This window comes from Strix aluco, chromosome W (genome assembly GCF_031877795.1).
Source record: "Strix aluco isolate bStrAlu1 chromosome W, bStrAlu1.hap1, whole genome shotgun sequence".
Lineage (NCBI taxonomy): Eukaryota > Metazoa > Chordata > Aves > Strigiformes > Strigidae > Strix > Strix aluco.
In genome coordinates, this window is record NC_133970.1 from 15,431,730 (window position 1) to 15,448,481 (window position 16,752).

The 16,752-nt window shown below is 35.8% G+C and overlaps 2 protein-coding genes across 2 annotated transcripts in view; both read right to left on the reverse strand.

The window, feature by feature from the left end:
- The window catches only part of LOC141917659 (uncharacterized), a 198,947-nt gene that overhangs the window by 65,785 nt on the left and 116,410 nt on the right, over positions 1-16,752 (reverse strand). The gene's annotated exons all lie outside the window — the stretch shown is intronic.
- The window catches only part of LOC141917657 (ras GTPase-activating protein 1-like), a 93,985-nt gene that overhangs the window by 21,189 nt on the left and 56,044 nt on the right, over positions 1-16,752 (reverse strand). The window contains exons 10-15 of the mRNA XM_074811023.1: positions 15,693-15,813; positions 13,746-13,902; positions 11,312-11,399; positions 9,048-9,125; positions 5,778-5,935; positions 5,408-5,484 (exon numbers count right to left, since the gene is read on the reverse strand). Coding sequence (XP_074667124.1) covers positions 5,408-5,484; positions 5,778-5,935; positions 9,048-9,125; positions 11,312-11,399; positions 13,746-13,902; positions 15,693-15,813 — 679 coding nt within the window. The remainder of the gene's footprint in view (positions 1-5,407; positions 5,485-5,777; positions 5,936-9,047; positions 9,126-11,311; positions 11,400-13,745; positions 13,903-15,692; positions 15,814-16,752) is intronic.

Sequence of the window (16,752 nt, forward strand, 5' to 3'; positions counted from 1 at the left end):
ATCAATTGACTTTCCCAAAATATTTCTTCTGAGCAAAGCTCTCGTGTCCTCAGCTGAGGAACATGCTTCCTTCTTGTTTTCCTTGCGCATATAAGGCATATATCTCACTGACAGGAACAGTGAGATACAGGATTCAGAATAATCTGATGATTTCATTTTTCCCATGGTTATATAGTAGCACCACCTAGCAATAATATAAATACCATAATCTTGCTTTGATCTTAAAAGATCGAAACAGAAATATCAATATATGGACTGCAGAATACTTGTTATCATAATTTATATTCAAAGACTTTAAAGGAACACTTTCTGCTACTAGCAACGTATATTGAACTATTAGGCTATGTTCAATAAGAGACTGCCATTAGTTGAGAATTTAAGGATGTTTACACTTTGCAGTCTAGCACATTATGATAGAATAACAAACATAAAGAAAAAAACCAATAGTTGATCCCTTCTCTGCAAGCACAGTTAAGAACTACATACAACAACCTTGATCCAAAAATATTTTAAGTGATGAATATTAGCACAAAAAAAAAGTCTGAAGTTTCTTAATGGTTTATTTGCAAATAAAACTTATAGATTAATATTTAGTAACAAGTTTATATTTTGATTATTAATAATTATAACCTGGAAATCAAATTTAAAAGTGGTTCAAACTTATGTTTTCCTCAGAATGTAAATGAACTTAAGTTTACAGTGAAACCTTTGTTGAACCCAACCAGAACCAACCAAAAACATCCACTCACTCAAAAAAAAACCCCTAAAAACATTTACAGTTACTGATTCAGAATAAAAGCCTATCTAAATGTTGACAAAGAAGAAATTGCTCAATACACAGACAATCCTGGCTTTCCCGCCCACAACTCACTGACATGTTAGCTGTTAAGGACTGGAACCTCTTACACTTTGTTCTTCACAGAAGGGGCTAACAAAATCTTATTTTTGGTACTTAGTGGTGGTAGACAGTATGTTGTTATTACCATTAACAAGTATCCATAGTCTCTCTCCCTTGTCCAATGTCCACACATGTCTACTGAGAACACTACATACTTTGCATTTAACATGTTTAGTGCATTTTTTCCTGGAGAGTATGGGAGAGAAGGAGCCAAGTCTATACCCTGAAATAGTAGGCTTATTTCCCAGTGCCACAGAAGTGATAAATGTGTATCACAGTGACATTTTTTTTCCTCCAACTGCATATTCTCAAATACCAACTTCAAAAACAAGCTGTGGCACTACTGCAAATACAAACTTCCTGAAAGCAGAGACAGAGGCAATGTGTGCTCACAGCCCAGAAAGCCAACTATATCCTGGGCTGCATCAAGAGAAGCATGGCCAGCAGGTTGAGAGGTGATTCTCCCCCTCTACTCCACTCTCATGAGACCCCACCTGGAATATTGTGTACTCTATGATTCTATGATTTTGCTCTACAGACTTGACTGCATGAGGTGACTGCCTCTAGTACAAAATTTTTTTCTTTTTCAACATAAATTAATCTGAAATTAACCAACTATCCTGGTGCAAAACCAAACCAGAACTTCCACTCCATCTGAACACTACATGGAACTGCCCTAAGACATTTACTGATTTAACTGTCTGATCAAATTTGAGCATCCCAATTTTTAGTAGCAACAGCTGAAATCTAACAATATATGCCAGAGGTTTTGTTTTTTGTTTTTTTTTTTTTTTCTTTTTCCAAGTTATATTTATATATTTATTTGAATAAACTATTAACAAACTCTTAGAGAAACAAAGAAAACAAGCAGAATTGATGCTGAAGTGTTTAGTATAATTTCTGAATATTTGAAATACCTCTTAAAAGTAAAAATATAGAAATAATAGAATCATAGAATGGTTTAGGTTGAAAGGGACCTTAAAAATCATCTAGTTCCAACCCCCCTGCCATGGGCAGGGACACCTTCCACTAGATCAGGTTGCTCAAAGCCCCGTCCAACCTGGCCTTGAACACTGCCAGGGAGGGGGCAGACACAACCTCTCTGGGCAACCTGATTCAGTGCCTCACCACCCTCATGTTAAAGAATTTCTTCCTCATATCTAATCTAAATCTACCCTCTTTCAGTTTAAAACCATTACCCCTTGTCCTATGGCTACACTCCCTAATAAAAAGTCCCTCCCCATCTTTCCTGTAGGCCCCCTTTAAGTACTGGAAGGCTGCTAGAAGGTCTCCTGGGAGCCTTCTCTTCTCCAGGCTGAACAACCCCAGCTCTCTCAGCCTGTCCTCATAAGGGAGGTGCTCCAGCCCCCTGATCATCTTTGTGGCCCTCCTCTGGACCCACTCAAACAGGTCTATGTCCTTCTTATGTTGGGGGCCCCAGAGTTGAACACAGCACTCCAGGTGGGGTCTCACGAGAGAGGAGTAGAGGGGCACAATCACCTCCCTCGACCTGCTGGCCACACTTTTCTTGATGCAGCCCAGGATACAGTTGGCTTTCTGGGCTGCCAAGCACACATTGCTGGCTCATAGTCAGTTTTCAATCCACTACTACTCTCAAGTCCTTCTCCACAGGGCTGCTCTCAATCCACTCATTGCCCAGCCTGCATTTGTGCACAGGATTGCTCTGCCCCATGTGCAGGACCTTGCACTTGGCCTTATTGAATTTCATGAGGTTTGTATGGGCCCACCTCTCAAGCCTGTCAAGGTCCCTCTGGATGGCATCCCTTCCCTCCAGTGTGTCGACCACACCACACAGCTTGGTGTCGTCAGCAAACTTGCTGTCCATGTCCCCGACAAAGATGTTAAACAGCACTGATCCCAACACCGACCCCTGAGGAACACCAGTCGTCACTGCTCTCCACTTGGACATCCAGCTATTAATAATGGAATCAATACTCATAATAGGCAAATTTCAAAGTGAAAGACTTGAGAACTAAAGAAATATTTTTAAATGCTTGTATTGGGTCTGTCAGGGATGGAGTTAACTTTCCCCATAGCAGCCCTCACAGTGCTGTGCTCTGTATTTGTAGCTAGAACGTGTTGATAACAAACCAGTTTTGGCTACTGCTGAGCAGTGCTCACACACCATCAAGGCTGTCTCCCCAATTCCCCCACCCAAAGGCCAGTAGGGGTGGGCAAGAGATTGTGAATGGACATAGCCAGAACAGCTGACCCAAACGGACCAAAGGGATATTCCATACCATATCACATCATGCTCAGCAATAAAAGCCAAGAGAAAGGAGGAGTAGAGAGGGCATTTGTTATTAAGGTGTTTGTCTTCCAAAGCAACTGCTACGCATACTGAGGCCCTACTTCCCAGGAAGTGGCTGGACATCGCCTGCTGATGGGAAGTAGAGAATAAATCTTTTTGTTTTCCTTTGCTTCCACATGCGGCCTTTGCTCTTCTTTATTAAACTGCCTTTATCTCAGCCCATGAGTTTTTCATCTTATTTTCTTCCCCTGTCCCACTGAGGAGGGGGAGCGAGAGGTCTTAGTGGGCACCTGGCAGCCAGCCACCACAAATACTGAAAAAAGTAGCCCTCATACTTGTATCATTTTGGTATTTAGTTTTGTGTGTTACAATGGAAGGAAAAAGCAGTGAAACCAATACCAGATTTTTGGGCCATCATTCTGCTTTATATGACAGGTAAAACAAGCAGAAAAGTTGACTTAATGGGTTAGCTGGGAAGATGAGCCTCACATTACTCCAACTTTAGAGCAATCCACATTTAATAACTGTGACTATAAAGGAGAAATGTTCAGAAAGGTAACCAACCCATTTTCTTGCTTTTGCACACAGGCAAGTTGGATAAGATCTCTTTTAGCTCAGTTTTCCCCCCCATATACCTCAAATATTTAACAGGGACGGGGATGTAGGCAGAGATGCTTGTTAATTCAAGTTGATATCATCTAATCCTTATCCCCAAACCAAAGAACTCTTAGTTTATGCTCTAATTGTCTACCTAACCATAATCAAGAAACATTGCCAATCCTCTTGACCTAGATAAGGAAACAATCTATAACCTTCCACCAGTTGAATACATCTAAAGGTAGCACAGTCTCCTTAATCAGGACAGAGAGAAGAAACTACAAAAACACTTTAAAAGAAGTTACCAAAGTATTCCATTCATGAATTATCCTTTGAAAGGTTCTTTTACTAACCAAAGCTTTTTCCCAGATAAAGAATTTTCTAGCTCAAATGAAGAACTGCGCAAGAACAAGGTCACAAGGTCAATTAAAAAGTTCTTTTGTCTGTCAAATGAAATACATCTTTTTTCCTTCTGCTATGCAGAAACTTTTCTAGTCAGAGGAAAGGGCAAGAGTTTTGAAATTGAATTAGGTTCTGCAAAAGCATTCAGTCTTATAAGTAATTCTTCTACTTTGGCCAAGGTTTCCCTATAAATCTCTTCTCGGAGGAAAAGAAAGAGAAAGAAATTGATGCTGAGACAAAGGTAACAGGCCAGTAACACAATACATGCAAACCAAAACCAACAGCAACAGATTATAAATACTGTGCCAGGCTTTGGGACAAGTCTGAACACAACAGAAAAGTACTTGGAACAAATCTTGCGCAGGAGGGTGTCTGCACTGCAGGCAGTGGAGAAGAGGCAAAGGGCTGAAGTTACAAGTATGGTGGGAAACAAGATACCTTGAAAACCAAAAAACCACATTGTGTGGCTCAGAATCCAGGTGTGGTTTTTTGGGGAGAGTTTTTTGGTTTGGGTTTGGTTTGGGGTTTGTTTGGGTTTGGGTTTTGGGTTTTTTTTTTTTGGAAAGCTGATAAGTCTTACCATCTTGCTAGTAGTTTGCTGGAATAGAAAAATAGAAACAAAACAGCTGAAGAATCTGTGTACATAACAGGAGGAAAGTAAATTCTTGGGAACACAGATGAGAGAGAATGGGGGGGAAGAACAGGATGACACAGGACTGAGGCAAATTTTGTTCTACAGACTGTCAAGTTGAATTTGTGTTTATTTATTTTTAAATAAACACCTTTAAATTGCTACCTTTCCTCCCTCTTTCTCACTGGAAGCAACAAAAAAACCTGAAAAGGACAAAAGAGATTCCACACAGTTGGGCTTAAAACAGATTAAAGAAATTAATTTAGTGGAACGTAACATTTTATGGAGCAGATGAATTCTGACAGCTTCTCTTTCCTCTTATTTTATTTTTTTTTGTAAACATAGTCACAGTATAACATAATAGGTATACTGGAATAGAGCTAGAAAAGCCATCAGATACATAGGATTGGATTACTGTGCATTTTACTACTAGGTGCTTATTGTAAAAACATTAATGTAGTCAGTAACAGACATCCAAAACATACCAATACAGATGTACGGTAATCACAGAATATACTTAATTCTCTTATGACAGTGTTTGACAAGAGCAATGAAAAATGTATCCACTGTTGCAACACATGTTCATCTTTTACAGAAAAATACTTACATATATCTGGATCTTTACTTTTCTTTGTTTTGTTACTAAGAATTATCTCAAATCTATTAATATCAGGTGAAAGATCACTAGGGAAAAAGACAGAAAGACTCAATTAATACTATACTTGGCCAACATTTAAACTTATTCTAAAGTTATTTCAATCCTGAGTTCTCATGATCAGCCAAAGAATTATATTAACAAAGATACTTAGATGCATACATAAAATTCAACCCATGCATTTGTGGCTGAAAGGTGGCTGCTATATAACCACACATACAGTATTTTTAAAAAGCATATGCAAAACAGTACAGAGTAAAGAATCTTAAATGCAATGCAACTTTCAAGTGAAATTCAGTAATTCAATAAGATTAAGACTTACTCAAAGACAAATTCTTCTGACCATACAGGGTTCTGCCCTTCTCTGATATGTGTTTTTGCTACCTGGACACTGTTCAGGTAGATGTTACAATATGGATTAGTAAAATGTTTTACTGGGAGCGTATGAGCTTCTTCTACATGCAAAATAAGACTGCTGACCTAAAGAAAATACACAAAATTTTTTTTTTTTTTTAAAAAAGAAAGAATGGAATCTCCCCCCCATGTGAAGGCTTAACGTTAAGGTATAAATATTAAATACAAAATGTAATTTTTTAATAGAAAGAGCAGGGAACAGATATAATGGAACAAGATTTTAAGAGGCACCAGTGACAAATTAAGAGCAACTCAAATAACTTGAAAATAAACCTCCAGCACAATAGTTTTAACCCATCTTATTTTTTACTTTTAAAACCATCACTACGAGACATTAAGATTTGCAAATACTAACTTTTCTATGCATAGAAAATTCTACTGAAGTCAAAGACTCGTACCTTGAGTAAGAGTCACGTGCAACTCCAAACACAGTGCCATATTTGGTGCTTTCCTAACAGAATCACAGAATCATCTAGGTTGGAAAAGACCTTGGAGATCATCTAGTCCAACCATTAACCTAACACTGACCATTCTCAAAACAAATTAGGCACAATACAAGTCAGCAGCGTGCCCTGGTAACCAAGAGGGCAAAACGCATCATGGGGTGCATCAAACACAGCAGAACCAGACGGTCTATTCAGCATTGGTGTGGCCTCACCTTGAGTACTGTGTGCAGTTCTGGGCCCCACAATTTAAGAAGGATGTTAAGGTACTTGAATGTGTCCAGAGGAGGGCAACAAAGCTGGTGAAAGGGCGGGAAGGAATGTCCTATGAGGAGCGGCTGAGGACTCTGGGTTTGTCTAGTTTGGAGAAAAGGAGGCTGAGGGGCGACCTCATTGCTCTCTACAGCTTCCTGAGGAGGGGACATGGAGAGGGAGGTGCTGATCTCTTCTCCCTGATATCCAGTGATGGGATGCATGGGAATGGCTCAAAGCTGCATCAGGGATGTTCAGACTTGACATTAGGAAACATTTCTTTACTGAGAGGGTGGTCAAACACTGGAACAGGCTTCCTAGAGAGGCGGTTGATGACCAAAGCCTGTCAGTGTTTAAGAGGCATTTGGACAATGCCCTTAATAATATTTTTTAACTTTTGGACAGCCCTGAATTGTTCAGGCAGTTGGACTAGATGATCATTGTAGGTCCCTTCCAACTGAAATATTCTATTCTATTCTAAACAACAGTAGATTACATAAAATTCTCATTTAACACACTACACTGTTTTCTCCCTGTTAAAAGGAAGATATTAGTCTGAACTATAGATTCTCAAAATAATAGCACTTGGAAACTCAATTTCCAGAAAATGAGAAGTGAACTCTCTGAAATCATTTACATTAAATACATTTTAAAGTCTACTATTTTACAAACTTCTGAATTGCACGCAATTTATAGCTTAATCAAATATCTACTGATATCAACTGAAGTCAATTTAGACAAATACAGGAAATATCATACTTGATCAGGTCAAAATTCCATTTAAATCCAAATATTCAGTAACAGAAGTTTCAAAGGACAGTTCAAGAAACCCTGAAACTGATATAATTTCTGTAAGACAGTCATGGAAGTATGATTTTTTTATCTTTATACACTTTATCTACCTTGATCATTCATGCTTTTTATACTTTTCACCTCTCTAAATAGTCCAATATTTCCCACACTTATTTACTTGGAAATTCTTTTACTCATTCCAGCCTATAATGAAAATAATTTTCTCATTTCCTTTATGCATTTTGATATAAGATGATCAAAACTAACTGTACCCTAAGTGAGAATACTATAAATATTAAATAGCATCTTTTTTCTATTTCTTCATGCATCCTAATATTTTTTTGCTTTTGGAAGTACAGAATTGGTTCAGATGATCATTCTGTAGGTGCTTCATTTTTGTGGCTCCTAATTTCTTCTGCCAGTTCATATATCAATTTACCTAATTTAGTCTGGTTCTTCAGAAATATTCAATCATCTTTAATGTTGACCACAGAATAATTCTGTGTTTCCTAAAAAAAAAAATGTATTCCTTTTTCCATATGTTCTGGTTTTGGCTGGGATAGAGTTAATTTTCTTCCTAGTAGCTGGTACAGTGCTGTGGTTTTGGATTAGTGTGGGAATAATGTTGATAACACACTGATATTTTAGTTGTTGCTAAGTACTGTTTATACTAAGTCAAGGATTTTTCAGATTCCCATGCTCTGCCAGCAAGCAGGTACATAAGAAGATGGAAGGAAGCATGGTCAGGACAGCTGACCAGAACTAGCCAAAGGGTTATTCCATACCACAGAACATCATGCTCAGTATATAAACTGGGGGGAGCTGGCCAGGAGGGGCAGATCACTGCTTGGGCATCGGTCAGCAGGTGGTGAGCAATTGCATTGTGCATCACTTGTCTTTTCTTGGGTTTTATTACTCTCTTTGTTATATTCCTTTTCAATACTATTATTAATTATTATTATTTTATTTTAGTTATTAAACTGTTCTTATCTCAACCTACAAGTTTTACTTTTTTTTCGACTCTCCTCTCCATCCCACTGGGAGGGGGGGAGGAGTGAGCAAGTGGCTGTGTGGTGCTTAGTTGCTGGCTGGGGTTAAACCATGACACCATAGACTGATAAAACAGCTACTTCCAGCATTCATAGTATTCAAAGACACCAGGGATTCTTGATTCCTGTTATTCTCCAATCATCACTGATGTAGCCATTTATGACTATCTGTCCTTTACCTCCAAAAGAAATTCTGGACACAACAGTACTCTCAAGAGACCAAAAGAAATTATGCCATAATCACAGTTCAGCATGTATTTGTCACAGAAAAAAATAATAATATTAGTTATACTAGTATTTTGGTTACATGTGACATAAGTCTGTCAAATTTGGTGAATTGTAAGAGTTAAGACAATACAAATGCTGAATTCTTGGACACTTTTACTCAAATGTGGTCAGAAATGAATACCTAGCAAAGCATCTGCCAATTGCCCAAAACCATTTTGTTCTTTGTGTATATAGATATTATAATAAAGTGGAAGTCATTACAGTTGGCTTAACAAAGGTACTGCAGAACTCCAAGAAAAAGAAAGTACATGCAGGATTTACTGTTCTTGAAAGTAAAGTTCTGAGATGTATCATCACTTTGCAACAAGGAGACAACCTCTCCCCCTCCCATCCCCCATATCTATAAAGCTTCACCTGACGTAGACGTTTATTTGATGTCCCTGGACTGCTTTTTCTTAAACTGCAAAACATCTGAAGAGCCTTCATCCAGTCCTAAGAGAGAAAGGCACAAAACAGTGTAACAAAAAGTCAGATTCAGCTTCTTGCAGTAGAACAGACATGTCTAAAAAAAAAAAAAAATAATACTTTGAAGTATCTGAAGTTGTTTCTTTAGCTTAAAAAGAACCAACTTGTATGCAATTCAAAGTATGAAAATTTGAATAGTAAAGCAAAATTTATATCTTTCTCAGTAAAACTAAAGATTTGCAAACCTGAAAATTTCTCTTTTAGAAATGTCAAGCATTATTAATGGATATACATTGTGTCCTTTATCAATTTTCTAGATTAGTCATATTGAATTAAATAAAAAATGGTATATAAAAAGAAGCAAGACTTGGCTGCTTCTGAGAAAATAACAGTCACCAAGTCAAACTGTTCTGCTAATTCTCTCCTCTATTTTTATATTGCAGTCGGATTTTACTCCATATGCTTCAAACAAAACACAAAACAGCGTTAACAGAAAAACACTGAAAAGTGTAACCTATTCTCTCTGCTCACAAACATATAAAGCAGAGTAGATACTTCGGAAGGCGGAAGATATACTATAGTCTCATTCTCATGTTTTCACACCCCACCCCCCCAAATTTTGTAAGCTCTTCTGAAGCACAAAATTTAGGCTTTGACTAACATTCATAACAGTGTAGCTCAAAGATCTGCCACCTACTCTCAAAATACAATTTAATAATACCATTAAAGAAAAAAGCATTTTCTGTCTTACCCTTTATATTACCTTCCACATTTTTAAAATACAGGTACATTCTATATTACAGCTATTCTCAGGTAAACCACTTTGGGAGTAAAGTTTTAGCTTTCAAAACCTTCCACAAAAAGAAGAACTGTCAATTATGCATCACATTTTTATTAGCTTGCTTTCTTATTCAAATAAGGAAAAGCAAATAAAGAACCACAGAACCTACTAAATACTCTAAATTAATCTAAATATTTCCTAGATACAAAGTCATCTTTATTCCCCCTCCTAACAGGAAAACCCATCCACTTAAATGCCAAAATTTTCAGCAGCAAGTATGAACAATGCATCATAGTATGCACAATGACACTAGTATACGAGGCTACACTCTATATTACATTCACTTAATGGTTTGTATAAACCTCAAACAACATGCAATCCATTGGACAGCTGCTTCAATATTTACCACATTATATGAAATCCATCAAGTTTTCCTTAGTATACTAACAAAACTATTCTTCTGTGAAATGTTACAAGGTACTGATAGGTGTAACTTCTGAGAACAGAAGTATCAGTAAAACAACTGACTTGCCTGAACCAGAATCATTTTATAAAAGAAATCTCAGTATTCTGTATAAATGCAGTGAACAGCTTAAACGTTAAGCAAATCTAAACCAAAAGCAGATTATACCAAATGTTCAGAAAACAGGACAGGATATTCTGCCTACTACACATTTTTAAATAAAACCAAATGCATAGCTTAACTTCTGAAACAACAGGTATATTTCAGAGCTCTGGAATACCAAAACAACTTCATGAATAAGAACACTGTCACATCTTCCATATGCTCTCCTGTTAGCAAGTGACTTTTCGAGAATTAGACTCCATTCCTACAATTCTTAATCAGCAAACATTAACTACTAGAGAGCTAATAACTAAATGATACCAATGTAAAACAAAAAAAACCCTTATTTTTCCTGCAAGATCAAGGCCTAAGACTATAAACAATGATCAATTTATGGATAGGACAAATAACTGTAAAAGGCTCAACAGATTTTGATTGGTGGGCATACCTGCATTAGCATTTTAGTTCATATCAGGAATGTGTTCTTGAAGCAAAACTCCCACTTACCATGCTCTGGTTCATTACATGGAAGAGTGTCGGAGAGCAAACAGGTTTTTTTTGACTGAACTGCTCCAAAAGATATTCTCCAGAAATATCTAGTGGAAACTAATGGAAGTTCAGTCCATGGGACCAGACTAGAACTTGTCCAAAGTAAAAACCCTAAAGTGCAGGTAATGTAGGTGCTGGATTCTCAGCACCAACTATTTCCCTTACAGATCTGCTACTATTGCATGGTAATAATCTGATAATGTAAACATAGCTGCCATCTGTGGTATGCTTACTTTCTATTAGAGAAGGATAATATCATTAAACACTACAAAACAAAAAAATACTTTTAAAATTATATTTACCAACAAAAGCTCTCACCTGTGCTTGTTCTGGAGTTTCTCCTGCGAAGTAAAAGATGTAATGCTCTTCACTGAAGTGCTGAACTACTATCTGAAAACAGTTTGGCCTTAAAAAACAAACAAAACAAAAATGTAGCATCATCACACTTGGAAACAGGAAAAACCCCAACAAGAAAAGTTTCTACATGCTTCAAAAGTGCATTTTGGTTTGAATGAATTATGCAATTTCAAGAAAATTGTACTGCGGTTCAACTAGTTTGTTTCAGAAAATTTAAGGAACTTGGAACTGTTTGTATTGAATATGCATATACTGATCTACAGTTGAGGCAAAATACACCTTATAACATAAAAGACTTGTTCATGAGGACTATTCCCCACAAACATTTTAAATGATACACAGGTTCAGCATTAGTTCCCAACTAATTAATCATGCATTATGGATTTGTTGTTTTAGGAGTTCACAAAACTATATTAACATAAGGAATTTCTTATCTGGATGTGTTCCACAGCTCTCATGTCCAATAAAATGTGTATCGGATTACATACAAATCATTAAATACGTGTGATATACTATTATGTGTGATATACTATTCTAAAGCTTTAAATGCAATTATAACATCTTTGACATTTTATGTATCTACACTAATTTGTCAAGAAGCATCAAAACATATTTTGTACTGTTACATTACAAGCTAAAGTGCACACTTGATTCACAGCCTTCCACATTACATTCAAGGGAATTTAGCTCTCCCAAACACAGGGTTACATGAAGGATCTTACTTGCAAATTATGCTTCATTCTTCACTTCCCCCCATCCATTGCTTAGGGAAATACTGGCATGGCATTTTGTGGCCATGCCCACAGAAGGACTGGGGAGGGGGAGGGGGGCAAGAAGTAGCCAGATCAGGGGCTACTTAAATCATTATCACCAAAGACATGCAAAGCTACAGACCTCCCCATACTTCTGAGAAAAGGGGAAAGGTATATTTTAAGTAGGTGACAAAAACTAACGAGGAATTTTGTCTCAGCTACAGTTCTTCACCAACAGCTTTCCCAAGCAGGTGCTCCTTCTACCCACACTTTTAGTGTTATTATCCAACTACATTTTAACCCACAGCATAGTGTTTCTTAGAAGCTGCTTAACAGACAGTCACCATTAATCAAAATGTTCCTTGTTTACAGCCTACACCAAAGCTTCCTGCATAATTGCCAAATTACATGAGGAACATTTCAGTATTTTTTTTTAAATGGTACTCATATCTATGGCTCCTCATTGCAATAGTTGTGTAATTTTTCAAAATAATTAAGAAGTGTATAAAAATCAGATGATGCAAGAACAGCAGATCTTTGCAGCTTAAGAAATGCCACTAATTTTAAGCATCTTCACATTATCTCTGTGTAAAGACTTAAAGTTGATTAAATACTTTTAATAAATATTAAGATGCATGGAATAACCAGAGCTTCTGTTTAATGTGTTTTTCTATCTGTTATGAAAAAAACAACAACATTTGTAGGAGTAAATGCATCTTTTCCTTCTATATCACACAGGACTGCACATTTTTTTGTAATTAACAATGAAAAAAAAGATGTGACCTCCTTCATCTTAGTTACCAATGATAATGATATCAGAAAGTGTTTTATTTCTCAACTTCTTTGCCAATAATCACATCACTTGCAGTTGACATATTTTGAATAATCAAAATTAGTACAGTAAATTAAACTGTGAAAATGATCCTTGAATCTAATTATCCTGCAAAAATAATTTGTAAAACGTTTGCTTATATGAACTAACTTACTGCTCTAATGTTGGTCTAATCTGATTCTTACTGATTCTTAAACAGAAAAGCACTGATAAGTTATCTAACTAATTTAGCTTTCTAATACCTATCAACAAAAGAAGATCTTTTGGAATTGACAAAATTCTTCATCTTATCAATTCTTGGTTCAATAGGATTAAACCCCTCAATACAGTTGCTTTGTAATCTTTTTAATGGCTGTAATATGAAACGTGGAACAATTAATACACAATATTGAAAAATGACAATGCAAAAGGCCAAATCATTATCACATCATATTACATGAGAAAATCTTAATACTAAGTTCTAAAATTTCTTACTACAAGTTATTTATGAACATTTGCTAGCACCTGAGTTGCCATGGCTTAACAAGTTACTATTAATCAGTTAAATCTGTCTACATATGCTCTTGCAATCTACATGAACTATGGAATAAAATGCAATATGAACCAAGAGTCATAATGCTTTCATTTCACAATCAGGAAAAGCTAAAAAAACCACACATGGACAGTTACCAGGGCTCATGTGTCAAAAAGCAAGTTTATTGTGCCAGGTCAGCTTGTTCATTAGTGACATATTGTCCATATCTTGTATATGTCTCAAACTAGTAGTTAACTGTCCTGTTGCATGTACAAGAATTAAAAGCCAGTGCCCTACCTGCCAAATAAACTGTCATGTACTCCATAGACTGAACACACGCTAAGGTCTATTAATCCTTTAGGTTTTGTGGCTCGTTTTTCACTTTCAAAGTAAATAAGCTGGGCATCATTTCCCTCCAATATAAAGTACAAGTTTTTCCATCTCTTTCCTTTACCTGTAAGGAAAGCAAGTAACAAGTTACAATATTATTTTAAAGAAAATGTAAATTTTGTAAATGAAGAAAAAAGAGGGCAGTAAGGTTTTTGTCAAAATACAAACCAGAAGAACAATGTACAGTTAATCATGCTTAAGCAATAACATCAGTATACATACTCATTTTTTTCCAGCATGTAGCTAAAATTAGACCCTCTTCACAGATTCAAGTACAATTTTAGATGGTTCTCTAAACATTTGCATTAATCTCAACAGGATTAAGCAAGTTCATATGAGCTCCATTCATATCAGTGGGAAGATTGTGTCTATACAGTTTGCAAATAATGTGTGATGCTGTAAGTGATCTGATTTATTATAGCTATTTTAATTAAGAAATAGATTTCTCTTGACATGAGAAAATTATTCCTAAACTCTAATCAACCGATCAGCATAACAGATTGCATCACAATATCTTAAATCAGAATGACTGAAGAATTGAAATGGGAATACAATATATACAAACTTGGATCAGAACCATGCCCCAAACACACCTATATCCAAAATTTTGACCAGTTCCACATGTTTCAGAAAAAAACATTTAAAAAAATTGAATAACCGGAGATTTAAATGTCAAGGTTTGTTGGAAAACACATTAAGTGTATCAGTGAAATGCAGATTTAGCCACTGACTAAACCAAAAAGAAATCACTCATTTAACATCCTCTGAACTAACATCCAATTGTTATACTCTACTAGATGGAAGAGTGATTTTATTAAATTTCTGTTCTGTATGCAGGTACGTGCATCTCTCCACATCTACTCAGTACTCCTGCTTGCACATTTAAAGTATCTCATTATCCCTTTTAGGTAAAGATTTTCACTTCAAGTTCATTCTCAGCTGATTCCTCACCCTACCACAACCCTCTACACCTTCTCTCAGAATTAGCAGTCTCAAGAGAAGAGATGTTTTCCTTGCTTTACTCAGAGGATCTAGTTTTTATTTCCTTTGAATGTGTCTTTTTAATTTGGCTATATTTAAATGCTTATCTTCTTGCTCACTTTTGCTTGCTATCCAGACCACTATCTGGTACTTATTATTTTAGCTACCGTCTTCGTCATACACAGAAGTGTTATTACTCTTTAAAATTTTTTTTTAAATTTTTTTTAAATCAACTTTAGTGGAAACAGAAAAACTAAAATCATGATACTTGGAAAGGGACTAGCTTCCTTGGAACTTCAAAATCTTGCTCAATTGTAATTCTTCAGGGATATATTGAGATGAGTCAGGCAGGTTTTAATCCAATTATTCTATGCTATGTTAACTGTGTCAGTGTTAGAACCTTAAAGAAGTCTCAATGTACCTTGTACACCAGAATACACATTTTAAATTAAACAAGCTCTGGTCTCCAATGAATGTACTGATTTACATTAATCTAGCTCTCTCTAACCCATGTGATCAGCTTAAATTTAAACAAGTTGTGTATTAAATATTAATACATTTTATGAAAATGTACTTCATTTAATGAGTCTGAATGTTACCTTTGATAAAGAGGCACTTCGGTTTTGTGCTGTTTTCTGATTGTTTTGGCAAGAACTGCCAATCAACATCTTTATATTGCATGTCATTTTATGTATTATGTCTTTCTATTTATGTACTTATTAAGGAAAAAGAACCTTACATACCCTTTACAGGCTTTCTACCACCTTTTGCTCACTTCAATTTTGCCTCCACTAGTACCAGTGCTACACAAAATATGCATCCATATTTGCATTTTTTAGAAAAAAACATTTCACAGAAGTAAACAGAACTCACTTTTTTTCAGAAGATATCCTTTTTTGACAATATTTTTATAGAAAGCATCCTTTGTTTTGCGACGAATTGTATTGTAAATTTCTTTTCCATCCACTGTATCATTAAGCACTTGTTCTTGATGCTGGTAAACAAGGAAGAAATAAAAATTTTTTTAAGCTCAGAAATCACTGTGAAACAATTGCACACTATGAAGCTGCAACTGAAATTTCACTGAATGCTACCAATTCTTTATTATTATTCTCTCATGTGTCTTAACAAACTAATATAATTTAATACAATACCTTTGCCAGAAATGTAATATAACTATTTCTTGTGGAATGATTAGGCCAGAATTATAATATGAGAAGAAAAATAAGGTTTAAATACAGACCAACTTTCACAAAGTAACATCTGTATTTATTTTTTTAACACTAAATAGAAAGGAACATCTTTCACAGTGATTTATATAAAATTTACACAAGTCTAAAGTTTATTTCGCTTCTGTCTTCTACCAAGACTTTTGGGACTGAGTAATTAAGGATAAACTTTGAATCAACAAGAATGGTGCAGATCTCAATTAAAATTGAATGATTAACACACAAAGTTGCAGTCCCTCACTAATCTTATTAACACTTATGTCCTAAATGAGTATCATTGTAACAAAAAACAATAGGAGAAAGTAGAAACAGGAAACAGAAAAAGGATAAATTCACATAGAAAACTAAGATCTGGAAATGTAAATACCAAGCTAGAATGGCCAAAAGCCAAGCCAAGTTTGACCTTACCAAGTCAGCTAATCAGCAAAAGTTCTTTAGCCGTAAGAAAACGTGAAAAGCAAGACTGTCAAGCAGTGAGAACAGCATTAGAGATGAAGTGATACATACACTGGCTCCATACTAAATACTCTACTTTTCTTCCTTCTCCCCCCTATATCTATAAGAATTATGGTTTTGAACATGACAAAAGCAAGATGAAAAACATTTTAGTAATAGGAATTACAGAACTCACAATAGAAGCAATACCCTAATTTTTACTAACTCAAGATAATCTCCATAACATAGCAATGAAAGAAACAATGTAC